At 40.3% G+C, this 24,944-nt stretch overlaps 1 protein-coding gene across 1 annotated transcript in view; it reads left to right on the top strand.

The window, feature by feature from the left end:
- USP10 (ubiquitin specific peptidase 10) overlaps positions 1-24,944 on the top strand; it is a 285,739-nt gene that overhangs the window by 75,045 nt on the left and 185,750 nt on the right. The window contains exons 5-6 of the mRNA XM_069216238.1: positions 13,465-13,556; positions 20,130-20,239. Of these exons, the coding sequence (XP_069072339.1) occupies positions 13,465-13,556; positions 20,130-20,239 (202 nt within the window). The remainder of the gene's footprint in view (positions 1-13,464; positions 13,557-20,129; positions 20,240-24,944) is intronic.

Genomic DNA, 24,944 nt, shown 5'->3' with positions numbered 1-24,944 from the left:
GCCATGTCAAAACAAGACACGCATTGATGAAACTAAAAGACTTATAAAAATAAGTCGGATCAGTTGGCTTTGTCAGTGTTTGTTTATTTTTATGCTTCCCATAATCGTGTTGAAAATGGTTACACTGATTTTCCATTAGAAATATTTTTGGGAAATACTAGCATGCATCAACACATTTTACTAAATGACACTTCATTTGCATCTAATCAGAGAGCATTCTGGGAGCATTATATTTAGCCTCATAGCCTAAACTTTTCAAATATGTGTATACACTTTTTTTTTTTTTTTTACTGGAACCAACGTCAGTAGTGAAGTGTGACCTTAAAACATTTATTTACAGCACTCACCCTAATAATGAAGACTTTCAAATAATGAACCATAAATACAAGTTCGAACAGCATTATCTTTTGGAAACACATTACCTCAACTGCAGAGAGTTCCACTCTTTGTAAACAGGCAGCCAAAGGGTTTGTGCTGCAGAGGGTTGGGCCTACTTGTCCCAAGGACAAAGTAAACATAAAAACTTGTTGCCCTTGACCCCAAACAAGATGTCCCGGGCGTCGGGCGATAGGAATTCCACATCCCTGCCCTTAAACCACTACATCCTATCAGAGGACTTTAATATGGTCACTTCAGGATGTTATTAATCTATTACAACAAGGCGAATTCAGGACAGTGTTAAACTTAAAGGGCGCTTACTTTCACATTCCCATTCATCCTGCACACCACAAGTACTAAGATTTGTGGTTGCAAGAAAACATTACAAATTCAAAGTATTACCATTCAGTTAAAACTGCTCCCAGAGTATTCACAAAACGTCTCACAGTAGTTGCAGCACATCGCAGAAGAAATTAAATTCATGTTTCCCCTATGTGGACGATTGGCTCATCAGAGCCAATTCATTCACACAGTGTCAGACGCACTCGAACTACGATTAGTCTCTTACACTCTGGGGTTCACCTTAAACTACATCAAATCTCATCTGCAACCTCTCCAAAAACAACCCTATCTGGGAGCTATCCTCAACACACTTTGCATTTCCCAACCCAAGTTCAGGCTCTTCAGACATTAATTCCTACATTAAAACAGAACCAAACCTACACAGTAAGAACTGTTGGGGATGATGGCATCTTGCCTTGTCATAGTGCCTCATCATACATATGCGTCCTCTTCAACAATGTCTCTCGTCAGTGGTCTCAGGCACACAGTCAGATGGAAGATAGCGTTGTTGGACCGCCACACTTATCGCTCTCTACATTGGTGGAATACCACAAACCTTATTATACGGCAGCCTGTTGTAGACCCGGTGTCTCAGATCACTCGAACAACAGATGCCTCAAACAACATTTGGGGAGCTCATCCCCCAATCTCAGTTCAGGAACTGTGGGACAATACCCAACTGTCTCTTCTTATCAATTACCTGTAACTGTAAGCAGTATTCTTAGCAATTAAAGCATTTCTTTCACAATTGCAACGCAAGGCGTGCTAATACTTAGACAACATGACTGCCATGTACTATCTTCTAAAACAGGGGTGGGGGACACAATCTCATCAACTGTCCCATCTTGCACAAACAATATGGAAATGGGTGATTCGTCACCACAGTCACATGGTGGCACAATATATCTTAGGGACAGACAGCCACTTAGCAGACCTACTAAGCAGGATGCAGCAACAAACACGAGTGGGAACTCCACCCACAACTCCTTCAACAGTATTTCAAAAAGTGGGGAACATCTCAAATAGATCTGTTCGCAATATATAAAAAAATAAAAATGCCAAAACGCCACCTAGGTACCCACTCCCTCAGTCCAAGGGCAATGCTCTATGGATGAGTTGGTCAGGGATATTTGCTTACGCTGTCTCCCCCCCTACACCCCCCCCCCCCCCCAAACTCTTTACCATTTCTGGTCCAGAAGATAAACAATCTTCTGCCGACATGATCTTAGTGTGCCCTACATGGGCCCATCAACCATGGTACACAACACTTTTGGAACTCAGTTGTTCCACATTAAAAACTTCCCAACAGACCAGTTCTCCCGACACAAAAACAGGTCCAAATAAAACACCCAAATCACTTAACCAAGCGATATGGCTCCTGAAGTTAGATAATTTGGATGTTTACAGATACCACAAGAATGTATGGATATCCTTAAACAAGTACGCAAACCTACAACTAGATTATGTTATGTGGCAAAATGGAAATGCTTTCTTTGCTATTCTCAAACAAAAAAATGTTCACCCCCTCAAAGGAACAGTACAAGACGTTGTACAATATTTATTACACTTTAAAAAAAAAAAAAAAAAGCAAATCTAGCTTATGCATCTATTTGTTAACGTTTAGTAGCTATAGCTGCATATCTTCAAAGTAGATAACAGGAATTTTAAACAAAGAAATTATCAAAGCATATATGGAAGGACCAAAAAGAGTAATTCCACCTAGAATTCCTTCAGCTCCATCTTGGAATTGTAACATTGTACTTACAAGACTTATGACTCCACCGTTTGAGACACTTCACTCCTGCTCCCTTCAATTCCTTTCATGGAAAATAGCCTTTTTAATCGCTATCACCTTCCTTGGACGTGTCACTGAGCTCCACGCTTTAACTTTGGAAGAACCTTTCTTTCAAGTTCATAAAGAAAAAATTGTGTTGAGAACAAATCCAAAAGTTATTTCAGAATTCCATATTAATCGCACAATCAAATTACCAGTTTTCTTCCCACAACCAAATTCGGAAGCAGAAAGACATCTACATACTCTTAATGTTAAAAGATCTCTTATGTATTATATAGCTAGAAAATTATTTTTTTAGGAAAACAAAACAACTTTTTGTGGCCTTCTCCTTGCCACATAAAGGAGAACCTATATCCAAAACGAACTATAGCCAGATGGATAGTCGAATGTATTCAGACTTGCTATCCTAACGCTAAACGACAATTACCTGTAGCACCTAGAGCACACTCCACTAGGAAAAAAAAGTGCATCTATGACATTTTAAGGTAACATACTCTTAGCAGATATTTGTAAAGCAGCAACATGGTCTACACCGCACACGTTTAGAAAATATTATTGTGTAGATGTCTTTGCAAGACAACAAGCAAATGTTGGACAAGCTGTACTTAAAACACTTTTTCAAACAATTTCAACTCCTGCACGCAAGCCACTACTTTATGAAGGGCCTGCTTTACAGTATATGCACAGCATGTGTATCTACTGCTACACATGCCATTGAACGGAAAATGTTACTTACCAGTAGACACATGTTCGTGGCATGCAGTGCTGTAGATTCAAATGCACTCTCCCTGGATGTGTGAGACATTGCCGTTTAATGTTATGTAAAAAAACAAAACAAATGTACATATGTAAATACATAGCACGGTCATATTTTCTCTTCTACTCTATTTTTCACTACTTCACTCTCCTGCCTGTGGAGAAACAATCTAACAAAGGACTTGATGCCTTGCGCGGTATTACTGAGAGGAGGAGTCACTCGATGCAGTGACTGGAAAACTTTCTTCGAAGAAAAACTAGTTTTACTACTCAGAACCCAACACTAGATGGCAAGCTGATGGCACAGCATGTGACTCTACATCACTACATGCCACACACGGATATCTACTGGTAAGTAACATTTTCCTTTCTATTCAACATGGCTTATGTGATATGTTTTGCTTTTCCTCTATTAAAAATACACATCCAGACATAAATGTGTGTGCCAGACTCTTTGCTTCTCAGTTATCCATAGTTAATTTTAAGACCTCAACCATATTTTAAACATTTTGATGACTATGTTGTGTAACCTTTCCATAGGTTGGTAAGCAAATCAGGAGATATTTTGTCATGTGGACTTCCAGTATGTCTCTTGTGCTTTTGAGAAATCACTGCATCATAACGGCCTCTTTCAAACACTTAGTTGTTTAGAGGTGCGAAGAAAAGGGTCATTTGTGGAGTGAAATGGCCTCCAGGGTCAGCGTCCTGCACCATGCAAAAGCTATTTGACTATGGCAGGGTGCTGGATAACACCTGGATATGGCTTTCAGAGAATGTCTTTAGCACAAAGCACTTCCCCATTTTCTTTGAGGCAGATCATTGTTTAGGTATGATAACGTCAGTGGGAGGCTTTATCATTGGCCTGATGCCTCCTGATTGCATACTGAGCTGACTAGTGAACCTTTAATGTTTACTCACAAAATCAAACCTTACTGCCAGAACTCCCTCCAGATTGGGTGGGGAGGCCAAATCAGCAAACTCTTGGTCAATATGCTAAAATCAACAAGGGTCTCAAATGAAATCTAATGATCTCATTCTAGTTTTTCCAGGTTCTCTAAGAAAGGTGCTCCATTGCCATGTTGACAACAGTGATGCAGAGTGGCCCTTCAGCCAGCTTAATAGAAATCTGTATGAGCTTTATTACTCCTCCTCTCAATCTTGCATATGTCGTCTTAATCAGTTCTCCCATACTATTGTTGCTCGTGTAAATCTCAAAACAAATCTCCCAAGTCAATTTCATCTCTTTGGGTTGTCCTTAAGGCAATCATTTTACCACAGGAAACAACATTTTTTCACAGTTTTTTGGGTACAGGAATCGATGATGCTTGGCAAATTCTTTCATTGTCATTTGGTCTTGAATGTACATTTTGCTTCTTATTTCAATGTCTTGATCCATCTTTTCCACCAGCCATAATTCAGTTGGGACCTGTGTTCCCCTTTGTGCAACTGGGCATCCTCTATGTATGGCAAAGCCATAGATCTTTCTGCATGATGCCACTTACAGTAACAATGAAAAAGCATGGGTAATTGGACAGTTACACCTGTGCAGTGGACGGTGCCTGTTTCTACCAGCTTGTCATTCTGTGCTGTTCAAAGTAATTGGATGTATGTTTGGTCAAAAGAGCACAGCTGTTGTACATAAGTTTCCCAGCACATTATAGCCTTCGACACCTCTGAGATTTCTCTGGCCCTTGGGGGATTTTTACTAGTTCATCCTTATGGCAAAAGTCGGAGTTTTAAAGGAATGTGGATTCTAAGTACTCCTGCTTTAGAAGTATACATGCACAGCTTATCGTTGGAGTACCTGGCTCCTAAATACCTTGGGCATTCATTTACTTTTTTTGTTTTCTCTTCAGTTAGGGTTTGTTTGGAAATAATTCTCTCTTTCCACTAGACCTTGCCCTTGTGGCCTAGCACTGGGAAATGCTCAGAGGTGGGAAATGGAATCCCATCTCTTTTCCAGGGACTGAATTGTGCTTGGAAACTGTCTGGTGTACCAATTGTATGAGCTTAAGTGAGTTCACATTAAAAGAGACTGTGACTTATACCATGTTCCTGCTATCTGGTGCTTTTGAGGAGAGCTGTAAGATGCAGGAATTATTTCTTCTACACATTAATGCTTTCTTGTTTACAGTGTTTGGAGTGCAGTAGAATATCTACTTGTCCGTGTGCAAGTTGCTTCCTAATTCTACATGTCCTGTTAAAAAAAAAAATATGCTTGTCCCTTTGGTGCCATGTAGTGCGGCGACAAAGTATGGCAGCAATCTCATTATGCAAGAGCTTCGATAATAGCCTCTCTGATTATGCCAGGGCTAATACTATAGTAGGGCTTAAATACTAGAAATTTCAAGCCTTACTATAGCAATTTCCTTATTTTGCCACCTTTCCACAGATCTACATGCTAGAGGAAGCAGTAAGCAATAGTACCAGGGCTGGAATGCCTTTGCGTCTGTGCAAACCTACGAACTTGCATGTTTTAAGGATTTTCACCAGCTGTTCTCTAATCTTGTCCCTTGCTCTTCCAGGGTTGCGACAAAAGTAGTTGGAGGGAAAGTAGCTTGTAAACGCTCAGCAGATTTTCACATGTGCAAATCTACACATGCATATTTGCTCGTGAAATACTGTTCACACACATTTCCTAGGAGTACAATAATCCTGGTCTACTTCTGTAAATTCTTGTGAATTTCATGAAAGCCAGTAATGCCAAGCCACATACCATGGGTGCACTTTTGTGACTTTCTGTAAGAATTGGGCCCCCAATTTGGTCTGACATTAACCTAGACATTTTGTTTTTATTCATATTCTATTTCTCTCTCTCCATCTATCGACTGGCTTTACTGTACTGTTCCACAAGGGCAATATTGGCACACAAAGTAATTTTGCTCAGAGCCAGGAACTACTGTGGCATTGCGAGCTTTTTGAATACAAAATGTTTTTTTTGCTTTTTGCCAATGGTTGTTACAATCAATCAATCACATTTCTTAAGCGCACTACTCACCTGTTAGGGTCTCAAGGCGCTGTGTTTGGGGTGGGGGTTGCCAGTTACTGCTTAAAAAGCCATGTCTTGAGGTGCTTTCTGAAAGTTAGGAGGTCCTGGGTCTTGCGTAGGTTGGTGGGGAGGGAGTTGATGGGGAGGGAGCCTGGCAGCTCCCACAACAAAGCTGTGTCAAAACAAGTCCTGCATTGACAAAAACAAAAGGCTGACAATCAATGTTGGATTAGTTGGCTTTGCCAGTGCTTTATTTTCAACGTTTCCCATAGTCGTGTTGAAAATCATTTCACAGATTTTCCATTATGATAATTTTTGGGAAATACTAGCATGCATCAACACATTTTACTAAATGCATCTAGGAAATAGTACTTAAAATCTTACAGTAATTTAGCATAGCCTTTGTTTTCCTACTTGCATATTTTTCCTGAACATTTTATTTTGAAAGCAAGGAATCCTCAATCTTGCTTACAAGCTTCTGCAAACATTTGCATCTAATCAGAGAACATTCTGGGAGCATTATACGTATCCTTATATTGTTAAACATTTCAACAGTGTGTACACTTCATTTTTACTGGAACCACTGTCAGTAGTGCAGTACAACCTTACAATTTTTATTTGGAGCACTCACCCTTATAATAAAGGCTTTGCATTAATGAACCATGAATACAAGTTCGAACAATTAAATATTACCTCAACTGCAGACAGTTCCTTTCCCTGCAAACTGGCAGCTGAAAGGTTTGTACTTCAGTGGTTTGGACCTACTTGTCCCAAGGACAACATAAACATGAAAACTTGTTGTCCCTGACTCCAAATAATTTGTCCTGGGAAGCCTAGGCCTACAGGAATTCCACACCCCTGTGTTTAAGTCTCTTTGGAAGCCAGACACGCTTTGGATTTCTGTAGCAACCCCCGTTCACACAAGGCTTCCATGGGGAATCAATGGTTAATGTTTTGGACCAGTCTATCAAACCACCTCCTAACTACTGCCACCCCTTTCTTCAGGTGAACAGGGTGATGCTATCATTGAGTAATGTGTCTTAGTCCATTTTAGTGTCCCTCCCTGGTGTTAGTGAGTGAACATTGTTTTTGTGGATATCATTCATACCTGAAAGTGGTCCTTGTGAAAGTTCTGTGCACTAAATGGTTGCCCATGGGGAGGGCTTTACCACTTCAATTGTCTCTGGATCTCCTCCGAAAGAAAGCTTGGCTGGAAGTGAGAGTACCTTCAATTTTTCATTGGTATTTATGTAGGTGCCTCAGGAGATGTTTTTTTTTAGTGCCTAACACTTGCTCTTTACCAACGTCTCTGACTTGTCTGGGTGAAGTGAATAATGAGTTTTTCACTGTTGTAGTTTTGTAAACTGTTAGGTCGTTTTTTAACTGAGCTCATGATTTGCTGTACCTTGCATGGAAAATTAGCTCTTTGTCTTAAAGTAATTGCAGTGGCGCACAAGTGCAGAGGTACAGTTTACTGGCACATATTGCTCTGATGTTTAGGCCTGTGCCCACATTTTGCACATGCTGTAGCTGAAAGTGTGCATATCGAGGCTCTTAGGCGCAGAAAAAATGCGGCAAGGCAGACTTGTTAGTGGGCATTAACTGCCTAAATTATATGTCAACGTTTGATAAAAGAAGTAAGTATGTGAGATTAGGTATAGATGGGATAATACACTAAGCATACTCTAAGGTAACTACGGTTTAAGCCCATAGACTGCAACCAGCAGTCCGGATATCCAATTAATAGCCCTATTTCAAAATTGTAATAGGATTTTGACCTAATCTAGTACACAAACTTCTTCAGTCTTCAACCTCCTGTCGCTTCCTCATTCTAACTTCCAGTGAGGCCTTCATCCTCCATCTAGGCATCGTTTATGTTTGTAGAAAACAAACATATCTGTTTTTCTGAAGAGTACTTAATTTTTTACACCTCCACCACCAAGATGGAAAAGGCATGTATCCCTACAGTACCTTATGAAGATGGACGGAGATCTTCTCACAAAACCGGTTTAGCTTAGCATTACAATGGGTAGGTGACTTCTTATGTGAGTATCAAATCTTTGTTCGTATGGCACAGCCTCCAGGTTAATGATGGGGAGCCAATCCTAGACTTCCCAGTTTACAAGAGACTTTTCCTATTATTAGAACTTGAAAAAGCCCCAAGGTCAAAATGTCAGCTGCTGTTGGATTTCGCAGTATCACAAAGGTTAAAAAAAAAAAAGTCACTCTGGATTTTTCATTAACGTGGTTGACTTGTATATGGTCTTGCAAAGAGGCTTAATATTTACAGTCCTTTGTATGTATTGAAAGTGTGTGCAACTCCTATTCTGGTTCACATGAATGGCATCTTCCTCTTTGTATTTTGCTTGTTTCAGTGCCAAGTACTCACTGGGATGTGAACTTTTCTTTTTCTTTCTTTCAAAACTCTTTAAGCCCTTGGCATCTGGTGACTGTTGTTAAATCAGTTGGGAGGCAAGCAAGCTGCTATCTTTTCTTCTGATGTACTGAAGCCAGCTTTTCATAGCAACAGTAGTTCTCATAGCAAACTCTTAGTTTTTGCTTCCTCCCTTCAAATTTTTGTGAATGGTTTCCGTCCTACATTACTTTCAAATTAATGAAAGTCGAGGATGCTTACCAGTCCAATTTAAAATTACCATCACTTTGTCTTACTTGGGCATCATGCAGCATGTATAGTCACATGTAGAAGTCTGGATAATAAGTAGGCTTCAAAAAATCCATCAATTGCTGGATCATTTAGGACTTCTCATGGGCAATTCACAGTACAGACGTAGATGTGCATTTGTAGCCTAACTTCTTCCAGGACTCTGTCCTCCAGGCTGGTAGGTGCAGCTGTAGTAATTCATCATACTATAGCACAACCTGTGTGGGGGATATCAAGGACAGGTCTCTTGTGGCCTGTTTAGGCTAGGAGTAGGATGCCGGTTAGTTGATCGCCTTCATGGACATGGGAAAAGAAAGTGGCAGATAAGAAAATGAGGGAGTTCCCTTTACGGACTAGGTGTTGCCTCACACATTAGTGTCATGCTTCATCATATGACCACCTAGCCCCATCCAGATAAGGTGATACTATCTGGGGGACTCAACCTCGTTGTTAAATGAACTCTGAGGGAGTGCTGAAATTGTATCTTCCTGGATAAGTCAAGGGGATCCAGTTGAAAAGTGAAATACATGACAAAATTACCTCACAAATCATCTATTAGACACAATGATAAAATGTTTTAATTGAGGTGTTCTCAAGATCACTTGTGATCTTGAGGCACCTATCTGGCAAATTAAAATCCATTTCATAATGTATCTGTTTAACAGTGACTAACACTGTACCTACAATGCCTCCACTCCTGATGCTCTTGTGCCAAATGAGGCTGATTAAATTGGTGCATTGTTGGAGAGATTCCTTCGTTAACTGGTGTGAACAGGATTCTTCCTTTGTTGCTAAGGAACTCTAAATAGGTAGACACTGACTCCCAAGGAGATTGAACAAAGAGTGTGGCTTTCTGTCTGGTTGGCATAATTGACCCTTGGGCAGTATTGTTCATATAATGAAAAGTTAGTGTTCCATTGTTAAGTTTGGCCATTTAGATAGATTTTAGATCTTGCCTGGGGGAGTCTGCACTAGCACGTGTGCTTTCGCTTGCAAGAGATTGTGTTGAACAGGGGGCTAGGAGCACACTCATTGTTTGATTACCATTTGTGGGCTTTATTGCCACTCATTTGCTGCCTTCTAATTGGGCAGAACAAATGGCTTCACTTCCACGTCTTTCATTTGGAGCACAGCCCAAGTACTGATTGTTTCATCTGGAAAGGGTCTTTCCACTGCAGGTCCTGTGATTAAGGTACTTTTTTTTTGGGGGGGGGGGGAAACGTTATTTTCTTTCTTCTTCCAGTGCTACCTTTGTACCTTCCGCTCCCCCTTGATCGTGTTGCTTCTTCCTCTCCCACCCCCCCTTTCTGTTTCTTCATATTCCACCCCATCTGCATTGCTTATTCCCATTCCAAACTCCTTCCCGCTCTGCAAAAACTATTGCTTACTCCCCTCCCATCCCCCCAGTCTCTTGCTTATCACCTCTGCCCCAAACCACCATAAGGGAAAAAAATTGCTAAGATGTGGCCAGTAGTGGCTCCCTCAAATAGCATTTTTTTTTAAACTATCCTGCCCCCTGCCCCCATCCCCTAATCTTCTCATTGTCTACCCACACGTGATCGTCAAAACCAATAATGGATTGTATTTTGCTTTATGTGGGTATTTCACTATTACGCCTGACCTAATGTGAATGGTACTGAAAGAAGGTGTAGCAATATTACCTAGATAATACACATCTTCCATGGCCTACACTAATGGTCATGTGACTAGAGCAACCCTGGTTTGATGTCCCAAAATGCTACATTAAATTTGACTCAGGTTGGATGTTCCTGAAAGCAGCTAAGCCTCTAGAGCAGTGGTTCCCAACCTGTGGTCCGGGGACCTCTGGGGGGCCGCAAAGCCTCTTCTGGGGGTCCGCGACTGCTTAGAAAATTAAAGAATATTAACAGATTAGGTCTCCAGCTTTCAGTAATGACTAAGTGGGGGGTCCCCGGATTCTAATAATGATTCAGTGGGGGTCCCCAGGTTCCAGTAATGATAAAGTGGGGGTCCGCAGAAGTCAAAAGGTTGGGAACCACTGCTCTAGAGCAAGTCTGGTATTACTCTTCATTCACATGTCAAACGAAAATGCAGCAACCTTGAGTGCACGTTAAGTATCTTGCAATATAGCCTAGTTTTTTTAGTTCTTGCCAGTCAAAGTAGCTCTGGGACTGTCATCCACATGAGCTTCAGAATCTAGTCAGACCTATTTAGTGTCCATGTATGCATCCTTGGTGTAAACAATTTGTCTCTGGTCTCAGGCCACTATAGTTTTCAAGACGTACTTTGCTCTTTCAACTTGGTTAATCCTCAGATAAAGGAATGAAGTGGTCAGTGTGAGCACCTTTCTTTGTACTTGGCCCCATTTCAACCACAGCAAAACTGCCAGCTATAGTCCATTGTGCATCTTTCATTTCCCAGAATTTGTTGTCTGTTTGGAAGCTTTGCCAATGCAGTATCCTCTCATTGTATCACATTTTATGGATCCTCCTTTGGGTAAGTGGGTAGCTGCACATGTGGATTGAGATGGAAACATCACTCGATATAAATTACCAATTGCCCGTTAAATTACACAATCTTATCTCGGCTTCTCCCCTTGACAGCCTCTCCCTCATTTAGAGGGCCAATCTGTCAGGAATGTGCTGTATGCTGCTTAATGTAGATTTGTTCTCTTCTAAGTTTAGAGTGATGCAGTAACTGCATTGGTGATACAGTATTTCCATATCATGAAAAAGCTGGAATTAGTGCAGGGCTGTGGAAGGCCTACAAAATCCATTTGGAAAAACTTGATCACTCTGAGATAAATGGCTAGAAATGGAAGCAATGCTGACAAGTAGCACCATTCTTGCTTACCTCCACGCTTTGCACTGATCACTAAATATGGTAAGTTGTGAGAATTTGGGTAAATCAGTTCCTCCGTGGTCCTTTCATGAAAGGAAACCAAAGCATATGTAAAAGAAATTATATAAACTGATTGAGTTTTAAATTTGATTTTCTGTTCGGTTGTGTATAAAATTAACAAATTATATATTCTTACTGTCATATCTGGAGGATTCCAGCTTGGAGTTTTTAAACTACTTGCTGATTGGAGGCAGTTTGCAGGAGTTTTAAGGCTGTTGCTCAGTAAAAAATGCAGATGAACTTTTGGGGTTCCTGAAAAAGGTGTTGTATTCATGTATTGGTGCTCAGGTAGGTACGTGGTTGAGCCACCTGTGACGAATTCCTCATAAGAGGATGACCCACATTTTAAAATATGACTATAGACTGTACCATACCAAAGTTGTACTAAATGACTGATACACAGCATTGTACTGATTACATACTTTCATTGTATTACCTAGATCAATCTGTCTGCCAATCCCCGTCTCCATCCCATGGTGCACACAGATACATTTAGAAAAAAACACCATCAATACTGCATTTCTATTGTACTCTTGGATACAAGACCAGTGCATATTGCACTGTACTAAGCCTGAGCTTGGTTTAAAAGCACTTTCCCAGGGATTTCTTAGTGTTCTAAACAATGGCTTAAACTTGTCCTAGTGGCATTTCTACCAAGAAGCTGGAGAAGGGAAGACACATAGCTGATGTTCATTCGGCTGTCCCATGTTGTGTGAAGCCACTTGGACATTATTTCTTTGCCATTTCCTCTTGGGTCAGAAGCAGAAGGTTAAAGACCTAAGCACTGCATCTCTGCATGTTCGTTCTTGTAAATGTTTTTTTTTTCTTCCTTTGGTTACTTGGCAGATAATATTTTGGACCACCTTAACTATATAGTTTGTCTCATATGCGTGCAAATGATTTTGATCGGAGAAGTTCCTTAATTTCATTTGGGTGTTTAAGCAAGATGCATAGTCTGTGCTTAACCAGCCGTGCATAACACGTTGGTTAAACAACTGGTGCTGCCTGCTAGCCCTTTAAATATTTGCAGGAAAAGCCATTCTTTGGATAAAAAGTACATCAGCTTGTGTCGCTGACTGTTTGTTTTTGAAAGTCTGTGTGAAAAGGTAAGTCCTGCTCTGTTTCTTTCCTACCTCACAGAACAGACATGTACTGACAAAATGTTCTGCTCTCACCAAAGCTTTTTTCCACTGAAGATTTTGACCTGCATACAGTTGATAGGCTGCGTATTGGAGTATTTTGTGTATGTTGCCCCCATGGGTATCCATTTCCATATCTGTTGCAGTTTTTCCTTTAATTTATAGTTTAAAGAAATTCAGTACTGGATCACAGTCCTACAAAAATTCCAGTAGGCCCTAGACAAGGTTGTTGAATATTATTTATTAATATTGACTTCTTTCAAACATTGCAATAAACACTTCAGCAGTTAGAGTATATGTTTTGTGCTAACTTGTTAACTTACTTTTCCTTCAGGGTTTGGTGGTGGTAAGGCCAGAATACCATTATTTAGTACCAGTGACAATTGTTTGAGGAAGAGTGAAAAGGTGCATCACAAATGCTTCTCTTGAGACTACTGATTCTTTTGTGGAGTTTTCAAGCTTTTAAGTTGTTAATTTCTTATAAATTACAGATATGTTATTTGATATATTCTTAATTCAACAGAATTGTTGGAGGAAATAAAATTAATACACAAGCCTGTGTCTTTACAACCTCGCGGCCTGATCAACAAAGGAAACTGGTGCTACATCAACGCTGTATCCTTGTCTGTGGACCAGTGAAAAGAAACAACCTGTTTTAAGTCTTTACACTGTTTTAAGATGCACATAGTGATATTGTATGGTTTTCGGAAAGGAGCTTCCTAAAAAATGTACAGTACTACTGCTCTGAAATTAATGTTCTGTGTAAGGCATTTAATAGTGTTGCCTTGAGTGGAAATAGGAAAGAACCAGACCCTTCCTAATTGGTTCCCGTTTTTGTTACGTGTCATTACACTGCTGCATATATTCACTCTTGAAATCATTGTAAGAATGTCTTCTATTTTGTGTTTTTCTTGTGCAAATTTTCTGCTTTACTGTTACTATTATATTTATTGTGTGGTTGTGGAAGTTCACACTTCATAAATATTTGAACACGCCTCATTAGTCACCTTTTTTGATTAGTAGAATAACAACAGGTAAAATAGAATGCATAGTCTCGCTAATTGCATATATCATAATGCATTACTTAAAAGACCACAAAAAACCTGTGCTAATGCATATGACAGTATCCGCCTTCTTGCTCAGCCAGAGGGAAGGCCTGCTGTTTGTCAGTATCAAGGAGCTTAGTTGTAAAATATTGAAACCCGGTAGGGAAATAACTTGTTTAAAAATTTTAATTTCAAAAGCCATAGCAACAATTGCTTACTTAGGTTGGACCTATTTATTTTAGTTATGTGAGGTGGATTTTTGTTTTATTGTGATTCTCTGATAATTACCCACTTAACAGAATTATTTAGGACTCTGCTTCTTAAGATCTTTCCAAGATCAGATTACGAATTCGCTAACCGCGTAACATTAAGACTAGAAACACAGCTACCAGGGATAGTTTCATTGTTCTCAACACCAAAGCTCTTCATTATGGAAAACCCTCTTCTAAAAATGTGATGCAAGTTGTTGAACAATCGATGAGAAGAAAGGAAAATAAGTGATAGCTCAGATCTTTTGTTCCTCGATGTGTAAAACATTTGATTGCTTTACCAAAACTATTATTCCACAAATATTTTGACCTAAATTTACTTCTATGTTGTGCTGTCCTTCCAATCCCTGCTGCTGGTGATATTACAATGTTATGGATTGGACGACCCTTGCATCTATGATAAATCCACATGGACATTGACACCGCACATTCATTAGTGTGTGATGTAAATTCTGCTCTTTGGGACCACTCTTCATCTAACCAGTCTGGCAGTAATGGCAACCACCTCCCCAAATGTTAGATCATTGGCCTCCGATGCTGGGTATAATTTGTGTGGAGGAACTTGTGTGGAACGACCTTCCCTGTATCTTTGGGCTACACATCCCGGGGCTTCAGTGAGTTTTTTTTGTTTAGTCTTTTCCCAGCCCACTCTTAGATCAGTATCTCATGTGTATGAACTGTTTGCATTAAATGGCAAATTACTGGTGGCAAAAAACAAAGATGGGGAACAAGTCTCTGGTAATGGGGATTACATTATCTTTTAAATTTGAAGAACATTCACAGGAAATGTGCCAGGCTGAAATTGCATAGCAACTCATGAGCGGTCCTGTTGTGTGGCAGGATTTGTTTCTATAATGCATGCAAGCCAAGCCTGCACTTATGCCAACATGACCAGTAATGGGAAGTGTGTGAGAACTGTAAAGTTAACATTAGTTGCTTCAAGACAACCGAAAACTGAAAATGTTCTACTCTCTGCAGAGCTATGTGCAATGACTAGAAGTGCAAGGCCATCCTGCCTCATTCAAATCAGACTTGGAAGGAAATAGAAATCACTGTTTGCTTACCTTCTGTGTACGTTCGCTACAAAGGCATTGCTAGTTTTCCAGAGCAGTGATGCAAGAAACTGTGCAAGTGATTACCCTCTTATTTAAAAAAGGAATGAGTTGAGGATAAAGTATAAAGAGATGTATTGATATGGGAAAGGCGGACACGGGGACAGATTGCAAAGTGAACATGCCAAAGTGCTGATATCCACCTGCAAACCTGATGGCTTTATAAGGTATTCGGTAATATTTTCATTTTGTGGAATAGTAGAAATAGGAGTTCTTATAGAAATTCAGGCGATATAAGAATTCTGAGACTGAATACACGCAGTAGGTAGGGTCTGGACTAATCCAATAGGGAATGTAGGGATGTACTATATAATAAGCGTTTTGGTTTCCTAATCTTCATTTTGTTTTATATTTCGGCTACTGAGATTACCATCATTCTGATACACAAGATGTATGGGAGAAGAGTCCATAATTAACTGTATATTGTAAAATGCTCATTGCTGGGTCACCTCTATTTATAGAGGCTTGGGTGGAGATGTGTATACCTATAGAATACTACTCTAGGATGATGCCAAGGTTGAGGGCATGGTCTGTCAGGGTGGGGTGGTCTGAGTTCCATGGGCCACCATTTGTTGTTGCAGGGAAAAGTGCTATTTCTGAAGATGAGGACTTAAGACTTGTCCGTGTTTAGTTTGAGACAGTTGTCCTTCATCCAGTCAGCAACGTTTAGCAAACATCTGCAAAAGTTGTTTCTGGTGCTGAGGGGGTCTTCTGACAGTGAGAGGGTGAGCGGAGTCAACGTAGGGGATGATGTTGAGTCCATGTGATCAGACAGTGCTGGTCATGGGGGTCTTATCGGTGTTGAAGAGGGTGGGGCTGAGGGACTATCCTTGGGGGAAACTGCAGATCTTTGGCTCTGATGTGAAAGGTGGCAGTCTGATTCTTAGGCCTTTTCTGGTGAGGTAAGAGGTGATTCATTTGAGGGTGTCTCCCTGGATACCGATGTGGTCTAGTCAGTTGAGCCAGATGTGATGGGAGACTGTGTCAAAAGCGGCTGATAGGGCCAGGAGGATAAGGGCTGTGGTCTTGCTGCAGTCCATGAGGGGCTCTGATGTAGTCTGTGGCTACGATCAGGGCTGTCTTTGTGCTGTGGTTGTATCAAAAACCGGATTGGGAGGGGTCTGGGAGATTGTTGTGTTCCAGGTGTTTGAGTTGCTGGTTGATGGTATTCTCAAGGACCATTGCTGGAAATGCAAGCAACGAGTTGGACTTGTGGTTCTGCTGGGTTGGAGGACATTTTATTTCAGCAGGGCCCTTTACTTCAGTGTGTTTCCAGTGCACAAGGAAGGTGGCTGAGGCAGTGGAGGTGTTCAGCACTTACTTGAAGTTTTCTCAGGTTGTCTTGCTTCTGAGGGTAAAAACATGGTAGTGACAGAGACCTCAGGGTACTCATGAGTGTACTGAGTTCATGATGGCGATTGTTTCTTGGGTGGTGAGGGGTTCCCAGTGTGTGTTGGTGTTCAGTTTTTCTGGTTGTGAGCAGGTTGATGCTATTGGCAGCGGGGGGGGGGGGGGTTGAAGTTTTCATCGATGGATGAGATCTTGCCTTGGAAGAAGTCTGCCAGGGTGTTGCATACGTCTTGTGACAGTGTAATCTCGTTCTCAGTGTCTTCAGGATTAGAGAATTTCTTCATGACAATTACGTTTTTTGCTGTGGTTTGCACTGGCTTCAATGCAGTCTGCAAGGGCGCGCTTCATGGTTTCCTTCAGGAGGCAATGGTATTGGTTGAGTGCAGTTTTGAAGGTGGTACGATCCTCTGTCTTCTTGCTGGTGCGCAACTTCCTCTCGAGTTGCCAGCAATGGTGGTTGGTCGATTTTAGCCCCTCTGTGTACCAGCGGACTCGTTCTGTGGGTCTTTTGTGTTTTGTTTGCTTGGTGGGGGGTGATTTAGTCACACGTTCTGTTATCCATTTGGAGAGGTTTCTTGCTGCCTGCTTTGGGTCCGGTGTTGTGTCTCGGCATTGGGGGCTGAGTTTTCTTTTTTCTTTTAACTGGTCTTCTGTTTTTTATCCTTCCAGTTTCTGCATTTGGAGCCAGGGAACTCTGTTTCAGAGTTGGTAGGCCCTCAAATGATGAAATGGACGCTGAAGGGTTCGGTCCAGGTGATTTGTGTGGCGTGGATGTACTTGACTCTGTTGTTGGAGGTAAAGATGGGGGTCAAGTGTGTGTCCTGCGATGTGGGTGAGGTCGGTCACTAGCTGCTCGAGTCCAGTGTTAATGCTTTCCAGGAGGTCAGTTGTGTTGGTGTCACTGAGGTTGTCAAGGTGGAAGTTGAAGCCTCCTAGGAAGATGTAGTGTTTGGAATGGATGGCGTTTGGGGTGATGAGGTCTTGGATTCCATTGCAGAAGCGGGGGCGTGGTCCTGGTGGTCTATAGGCGAGGGTGCCTCCTGATGGTGCTTTTCCGGTCTGTGCCTAATTGGAAGTTGAGGTGATCCATTAGCAGGGTTGTGTCTTCTGGGGAGGTCATGCAGCAGATTGTGTCCTCGGAGATGCTAGTCGTTCCGCCTCCGATCTTTTTATGCCTGTTTTTCTGTTGTGGTGTGATCTTGTAGCCTTCGGGGGTGGCGCTGTCGATGTCTGGCTCAGTGGCGGGGTTCTGCCAGGTCTGTGTGAGAGAAATCACGTCCAGTGCAAGGGAAGAGATAATGTCCCAGATCTGCATTGTGTGTTTGCTGAGTGTTGAGAGTTTTTGGGGTGTTTTGGGTGCCTAGCAGGTGAGGGTCATGAGAAGTTGGCCATTTCATCTATCTGATTTTCCTTAAAACGGCTTATTTTACCATCAATACAGATTACTTCTACTCCAACAATCTGTCCTTGCTTACCCTTTACCTCCCCTCTGGCTTCAATATGAGGAGTTCTTTCAGAGATAGAAAATGTTAATTGTCTGTATTAGGATGGAACAGGATATTAAAGGAATACTTAATAGCTTAGCACTGTCTCCATTACTATTTAAAATCCATGTAATTTTAAAGGTTTTTGCGTCTTTTGTCTCTACTTTCCAACTCCCCCAACAGCAAATGTATTCCACTTTATTAAAAGAAGTGACATACCTTAACATGTAGTTTAGAAGGTGTTGATAGTGTCATTATGCTGTCAAATATATATACATATTTAAGTGAGTTCTACTAATAAGACAAATGCTCTTTTTTCAGTTGTGTGAAGTTCTGAACAGTGCCCTGGTTGTGGAGATTAAACTAACTAAAAGATCTATTTGTAAACTTGACTCTGTTTTATTCATTTGGGTTACTTGGGTTAAAGTGAGATTTGAACTCTGTAACCTAAACATTGAAATAAGCTAACATAGATCAGTTTTGATTTACCTACATGAGAGCAGGTTGAACTCATGGATGGTCCAATTATTTACATAATTATAATTGGAGTTTTAAAAAAATGTATGAAAATACCTAACCGAGCAGTGCAGTTCACATTAAGTAATACCAGGTCTTACTCAGTTAATCCAGCTTTTACCAAAGGTTATCTCCACTTGCTTTCTGGCATCACATTTTGACCAGCTCATGCGTTTCAGTGTGACTTGATAACATTTATAGCACGTTATTCAATAACATTGTGCCTGAATGTTTAACCAAATTAGTATGATACTGTATTTTTAGCATCATAGGTTAAATCCTGAAAGTGATGTCTAGAAAGACAAATCTAGCTTGGTTTTAACAGTGATCATTTTATCAAACTCTCTCATGCTGTGACCTAAATGGATGCAGGATATGGCTTAAACAACAGATTCATATCGGGAAATATGTTATTAATGGTCATTATGTATCTATAGCCCATAAGCTGGTTTTAACCTGTTGTATCATGGGCTTCAAAGAAACCGTTGTGTAATTTTTTTTTTTTTGTTAACATTGACCGATGCTTGTCTAAAATGCAATTAAAAAAAAAACAAAAAAAAAAAAACTTCAAACATGAATGTTGATTAATTATAATATCAAAAAAGCTAGAAGAGCCAACAAGTTTGCAAAACCACTTCATGTTTACTAGTGCAATCAACTTTGAGTATCTGGATCTACAATTGTTAAATTAATTGACTTATTGCTGCTGATTAATGACTATGAAACAAGATTCTCTCATATGATAAAGTTCTTACATAAGCGCCCAGAATTTCATACATCGATTGAAATCTTTCACCCTGGAACACTCTCCCATTTACTGGTGGACTCTTGACTGCGCATGTCAACATAGCCATAATTGGACAGTTACGTGGCCAAAGTTGGTGGCATTCTGTGGAATGCAGAATTCAGTTAATTGTCTGCTGTATGCTCTTTGCGCGGTCATCCTTTCCTCAGAGGGAAATGACGAGAGGCAGTGGCAAACACCTGTACAAATGAAGGGGCTATGGATCCATTAGTAATTTTAGGTTCCTAAGGTGGCACTGTTACAACTAACTCAAGTAAGTCTAGTTCCAGTGGTACAGAATTATCACAGTTGAGGTTATTTGCATGTAATGTAATTAGAGGAGTTAATGTGCTTTGTTAGGTATGCAGTGTTATGCAAAAACAGAATTTTGAGAGCAGTAAACACATTTGGCTCATTGGTTTGTAGTTTGACAGGAGGCTTTCTTTTGTGGAGGTAATTGCCCATTTACAGTTATGTATTCTAAGTGTTAAATGGTTTTATAATATGCACGGTCTTGCAGTCATGTGCATCCCTCGCCTCCTTAAAATTGTTGAAAGCTTTGGCAATAGTTTCTTCAGAGTGTGATATTTAATGATTATGGCATACTTCCTTAATACTATTCTCTAGACATTGCAGGCTCTGGTTGCTTGTCCTCCGCTGTATCACCTTATGAAGTCCATTCCAATGTACACAAAAGTGCAACGGCCTTGCACATCAACACCAATGATAGACAGTTTGTAAGTAACCAATAGCCAAATCTTGAATTTGCTTGCTTTTATTTTATCAATTTATGTTTATTGCTTTAAAAACAAACCGGTAGCTAGTTAATATTTTGCACTTCATTGTATGATTGTTTCACTGTATCTTATTCCTTTTTGTAACTGACTTGATCTTTTGTGAGGGAATCCATTTGATGAAAACAATGGACTACTCCATAGGCCTAGTGCCCTCTCCTCTATTGAGGATCTCGAGCCTTATGGAAATGGATGCCTATTTATCATCGCAAATTGCAGCAGTTGGGAGGCTATGACATTTTGGTAGATTGATCTTGTGCATCCAAGAGGTTCATTTGGCCAGGCTGAAGATGTGGACTGTGTGACATTTGGCTCTACTTCTCAAAAAGCACCTGTTTCCATCTACACAGCCTGTATTTGAAACAACTTCCCAGTATATTTTAGGACTGCCCAACTCCGCTCCAGTTCAAGAAGGACTCACCTCTTTAATGAACACTGCATCACATTGCATTAAACTGCTACACTCCCAACCTATTGATTTTGTGCTGGGCTTTGGCCATATACAGTGCTCCACTGGCATCTGGTTAGGTCACTGCTTCACCTGTCGAACTCTGCTTCTCCGCACCCTATTTGAACTGACTCTTCCTGAGCTAGAAATCCTGGAATTATTTGTATCCCCTCCATGTGCATAGGTCCCTTTTTCACTGCTGCTTACTCCGTTTCAAGTTTTTAACATGATTAACATACCCTCATGTTTTTCATTTTAGACTCCCAGAGTTTATTCAGTTTGCTTATATTCTGTAAATAAAGGTATGCAGTACCTTCTCCCTGCCAGCAAAAATATTAGTTTCTTCAGTCAGACTATTTTCAACTTTCAGAAACACATACACACCTCTTTTTGTAATGAAGCCTAATGGCCGTCAGCTAAAAACACTACTCCTTAAACTATTGACACTGTTAGTCGTCAGTGCAGGGGTATGGCTATGCCCTGGCTGACAATGATTCTGTATCTAGCCCCCGAAGAAAATCGCTCGGCCTAGTTGCACACTGAAACCTCCGAATGCTGCATTTAGATTCCACTCTCCACTTTCTCGGTCTCCATCATTAGAACGTCTTGACATCTCAGCTTGCCTGTGATGCTCCTTATTGATTGACCGTGATTGGATGAGTTGTTTCTTTCCACTACAGGCACTGGAAAACATTTTTCTTTTTTTTTCTTTCAGGCGGGGTTCATGGCTTTTCTTTCTTTATTTCGTCTGCTCTCCACTCTGACCCCACCCCACCCTTGCTCGTCTGTGCTCCCCTAGGCACCACCTTCCAGCTTGTCATTGTGCTTTTTTCAATATAAATTTCTGATACTTTGTGGGAGCCTGAAAGCTGCACGCAGCTGCTGGCAATCTAGATTCTCTGCTGGTCTGTTGCTCCCCTCCCTGCTTGAGATTCATTTTGGTTATTACTATGAGCTGCTTTCTGAAAATGGGTCGCTTGCTGCTTCTACTTTAGGCTGCATTGCACTGTTTAATTTTAGAACATTAAATTAGACCTGAAGAAGGACCTAGACTGCAATCCAATGCTGCTTTAGACAGATTGTCTCTAAACTTTTGTCATAAATGTGTGTGCCCCTTCTGTAAAGTGACAGACAAGCAATACATAGAGAATCTTGAATATCCATGGTATCCTTGATGACATATAATCAATTTTATATAATCCATACCTTAACTCCAAGCACGTTTAAGCTGGAGAACCCTGCTTCTTAAATTAAGGCAATCTATGCCCTATAACCTGTTGAATGTAAAGCTGCATTTTATTTTGAAACCGCTACCCTGCTAATCTACTGAAAACTCTCAACACCTTAGTCATTTTTATTAAAACAATGACTATTTTCCATGCTCGTCCATTTCAACCATTTAATTGAATGTTTATAACATATATAAAGGTTCTAAACAGGAATTATAAACAATTTCTTTAATTTGGTTTGAACCACAAAACCTTTATAAGAAATAAAATTATTGAATTGGTAGAGCGAATAATGTCTATTCACCACTGAAATCTAGTTATTCCCACTGCCACAAGCAAAAGCCCTTCTAGCATATTGCTCCATGTGTGCTGTAGGGGGACATGTTCTTTCAGTGGACAGTTGAAAGATTAACGTTTTCTTAAACAATCCAGTGTAGGTCTACCAGTACCAGGCAAAACTATTTTTTTCTTTTATTGACGGGTAAAGTTTTATGTTATAATTTTCAAGAAGAGGTTCTGAGAAAATTCAGTTAAAGCAGTGAACCCGTGATGCAACTCTGTAGGGGTTACCCCATCATCCACATATAAAAGTTTAGGGCCCTCTGCCGCCTAACTTCACAGTGCGGCCAGGACGCATCATCATAGTTCATTCCGGGTGTTGTCACAGGAAGAGGGCCCATATGTTTACCAATAGCACCCTACACCATTTATAAATCCGCTTTTCTTCACAAAGTATGCTTATATACCATTTCATTCATTACAGCATTTTCCAATGTGGATGAAGTTCACGGACACCCATCTTTTCCCTCCCCCCCACAGCCCCCATCCCATTCCCCTCCCCCTCCTATTAGTAGCCAGGATGCCATGCATTTTCAGTGCAAGACTGATTTTATGGCCCTCATAATATGACCTTACCTTTTAATTCTGTTGGCTTTCTTGAGAAGCAGAGTGGCATTTGATGATTGTAGATTTCCAACAGAGCCCCGACCACTTATAAGCCCTTGTAAAACAGTCCGAAACACCATGGTGCCAATGTGTTACGGGGCTTGAGGTCTTTGTTGGGGACTGAGTGCCATCTATCCTCTAAGAAAAGTTAAGCAGTCTTTTACTATTGTTCCACATTAAATATGTGAACTTTAAAAAGTTGAGCTTTGGTTCTAGTTAGCAGACTTTCCACTCATAAAGGTTGAAAAGGGTAAAGGTTTGCAAGACAGATGTGCAAAACAATTAATTTTATTTATTTCACACTTTGCAGTGGTGTTAAGTTATGCTTTCAAAGCTCATTTTACTAAGTACTTTTCCAAAACATTAGTGATTTTGGAATGCCCTTGTGAAGGACTTGGTATCCTAAGTTCTTCTTGCCAGAGCCTCTGTGCCCTCCCATGGCTTTAAAACCCACTCATTAAGGAGGATCTTGTCTCCTGTTCGTGCTGTGAACATATTGCTTCCCAAGGAGCCATCAGTCACTTTTGAAAATCAGAGGGCGACTGACTATCTAACTGTGTGAATACATATGGACTAGCCAGAAACACAAAAACTATTTTCAACACAATAATGAAATTCTATTTTATTTTCTATTGAGAGTTATTTTCACCATTCCCTTGTCTTCCATTTGTTCACTTTTTGGGTTGAGGCAGAACAATGTGGAGGTGGAGGTTGACATTTTCATACGTCATACAAGTGGGAGATCAATTGCCAAATTATTCAGATACTCATGCCTGTAATTTTTCTGATATATTTTTCACAATTTACTTAGCTAGGTAATGCTTATCGTTTGATTAACGAGAGATACTATTGTATGCCTGCTTTTCAATTCCTTTCAGCCACAGAAATCCCTCATTCTTAAGATGTAGCTGCTCGAAATGGTCCCCAGAGGTTGCTTAATTCAGCAAAAATGAAGGATGGTCGTTGAGCTGGGAATTCTTAATCACTAAACTATAGAGCACTTCTCGAACATGTAAACATCTTTGCGCATCTGATAGCATAGGTCTTGTGCATAGTTGGAAACCATTACCATCTTGAGAAAAGTCAAAAATCATTTGACTACATGAAGTGATCTGTTGTCTTTCACCTATTTGACCAGTACTCTTTTGGCTGAGATCTTTCTGACCTCAGCCTTCAAGTGTCACTGTTTCCTCCGTTTCGCTACCTTAATTTTTGTAAAGATTTTTGCAAATTGCAGTTTATCTCAACAGGCTAGATATCACTCATTCGTGAAAATGGGACTACTACTCCCCATTTGGCAGCATGTTTAACCTACATCCTACCAGAAGGTATCCCACCAGTTACTGTTCTTTACTCCAGCAGTGGCTTTCTGACTCAGCATTTTTCAAAATTGACTTTGTGGTAGCTATCATGCCAATTGGGATGGATACCGGGCTACATGCTTCATCATTCAAAGAACTAGAAGTCTCTCCCTTTAACATAAGACAAGTGACTTGTGACGGGCTTTCCTCTTTTGCATCTAAAATTCTGGGTATTCAATCTAATTCACATGATTGTCAGCAATACATTTGTGATACAATCAAATAAATCATGTACCAAAAGAATATTTATATAAAATGACCTAATAAGAAAACGTTTTACTGATAATCGACAGCCTGTCCTAAACGAGTTATCCATGTGGTCATTTCTAAGGAACATATTTTACAAGTTTTAAAATTAAATGCTGAAAAAATCAAACGTGAGGTCCACCAAGATTGTGACCACATGTATATTTAAATTTAATGCACATAAACATTACCCTTTGTTGGACGTTGAAACTGAAAACAAAGGGTTCAATCTTAATTTAAGTACCCTGGCTCATCCAGAGGTGGTAGATAAGACATGTAGTATTGCCAAATAGATTTACTCTTAGTTGGTGGTAAGTTATATTAGTAAATATCCCCTGTCTCTTTTAATTGAGTTTACTGACTGCTTTAAAAAGTGCTCTGGAAAAATTTATTTTAGCCAAGAAATCACTGTGCCTAAG

Source organism: Pleurodeles waltl, chromosome 12, assembly GCF_031143425.1.
Source record: "Pleurodeles waltl isolate 20211129_DDA chromosome 12, aPleWal1.hap1.20221129, whole genome shotgun sequence".
Classification (NCBI taxonomy): domain Eukaryota; kingdom Metazoa; phylum Chordata; class Amphibia; order Caudata; family Salamandridae; genus Pleurodeles; species Pleurodeles waltl.
The sequence above is the reverse complement of the archived record's forward strand: the minus strand, read 5'-3'. Positions and strand labels throughout refer to the sequence as shown.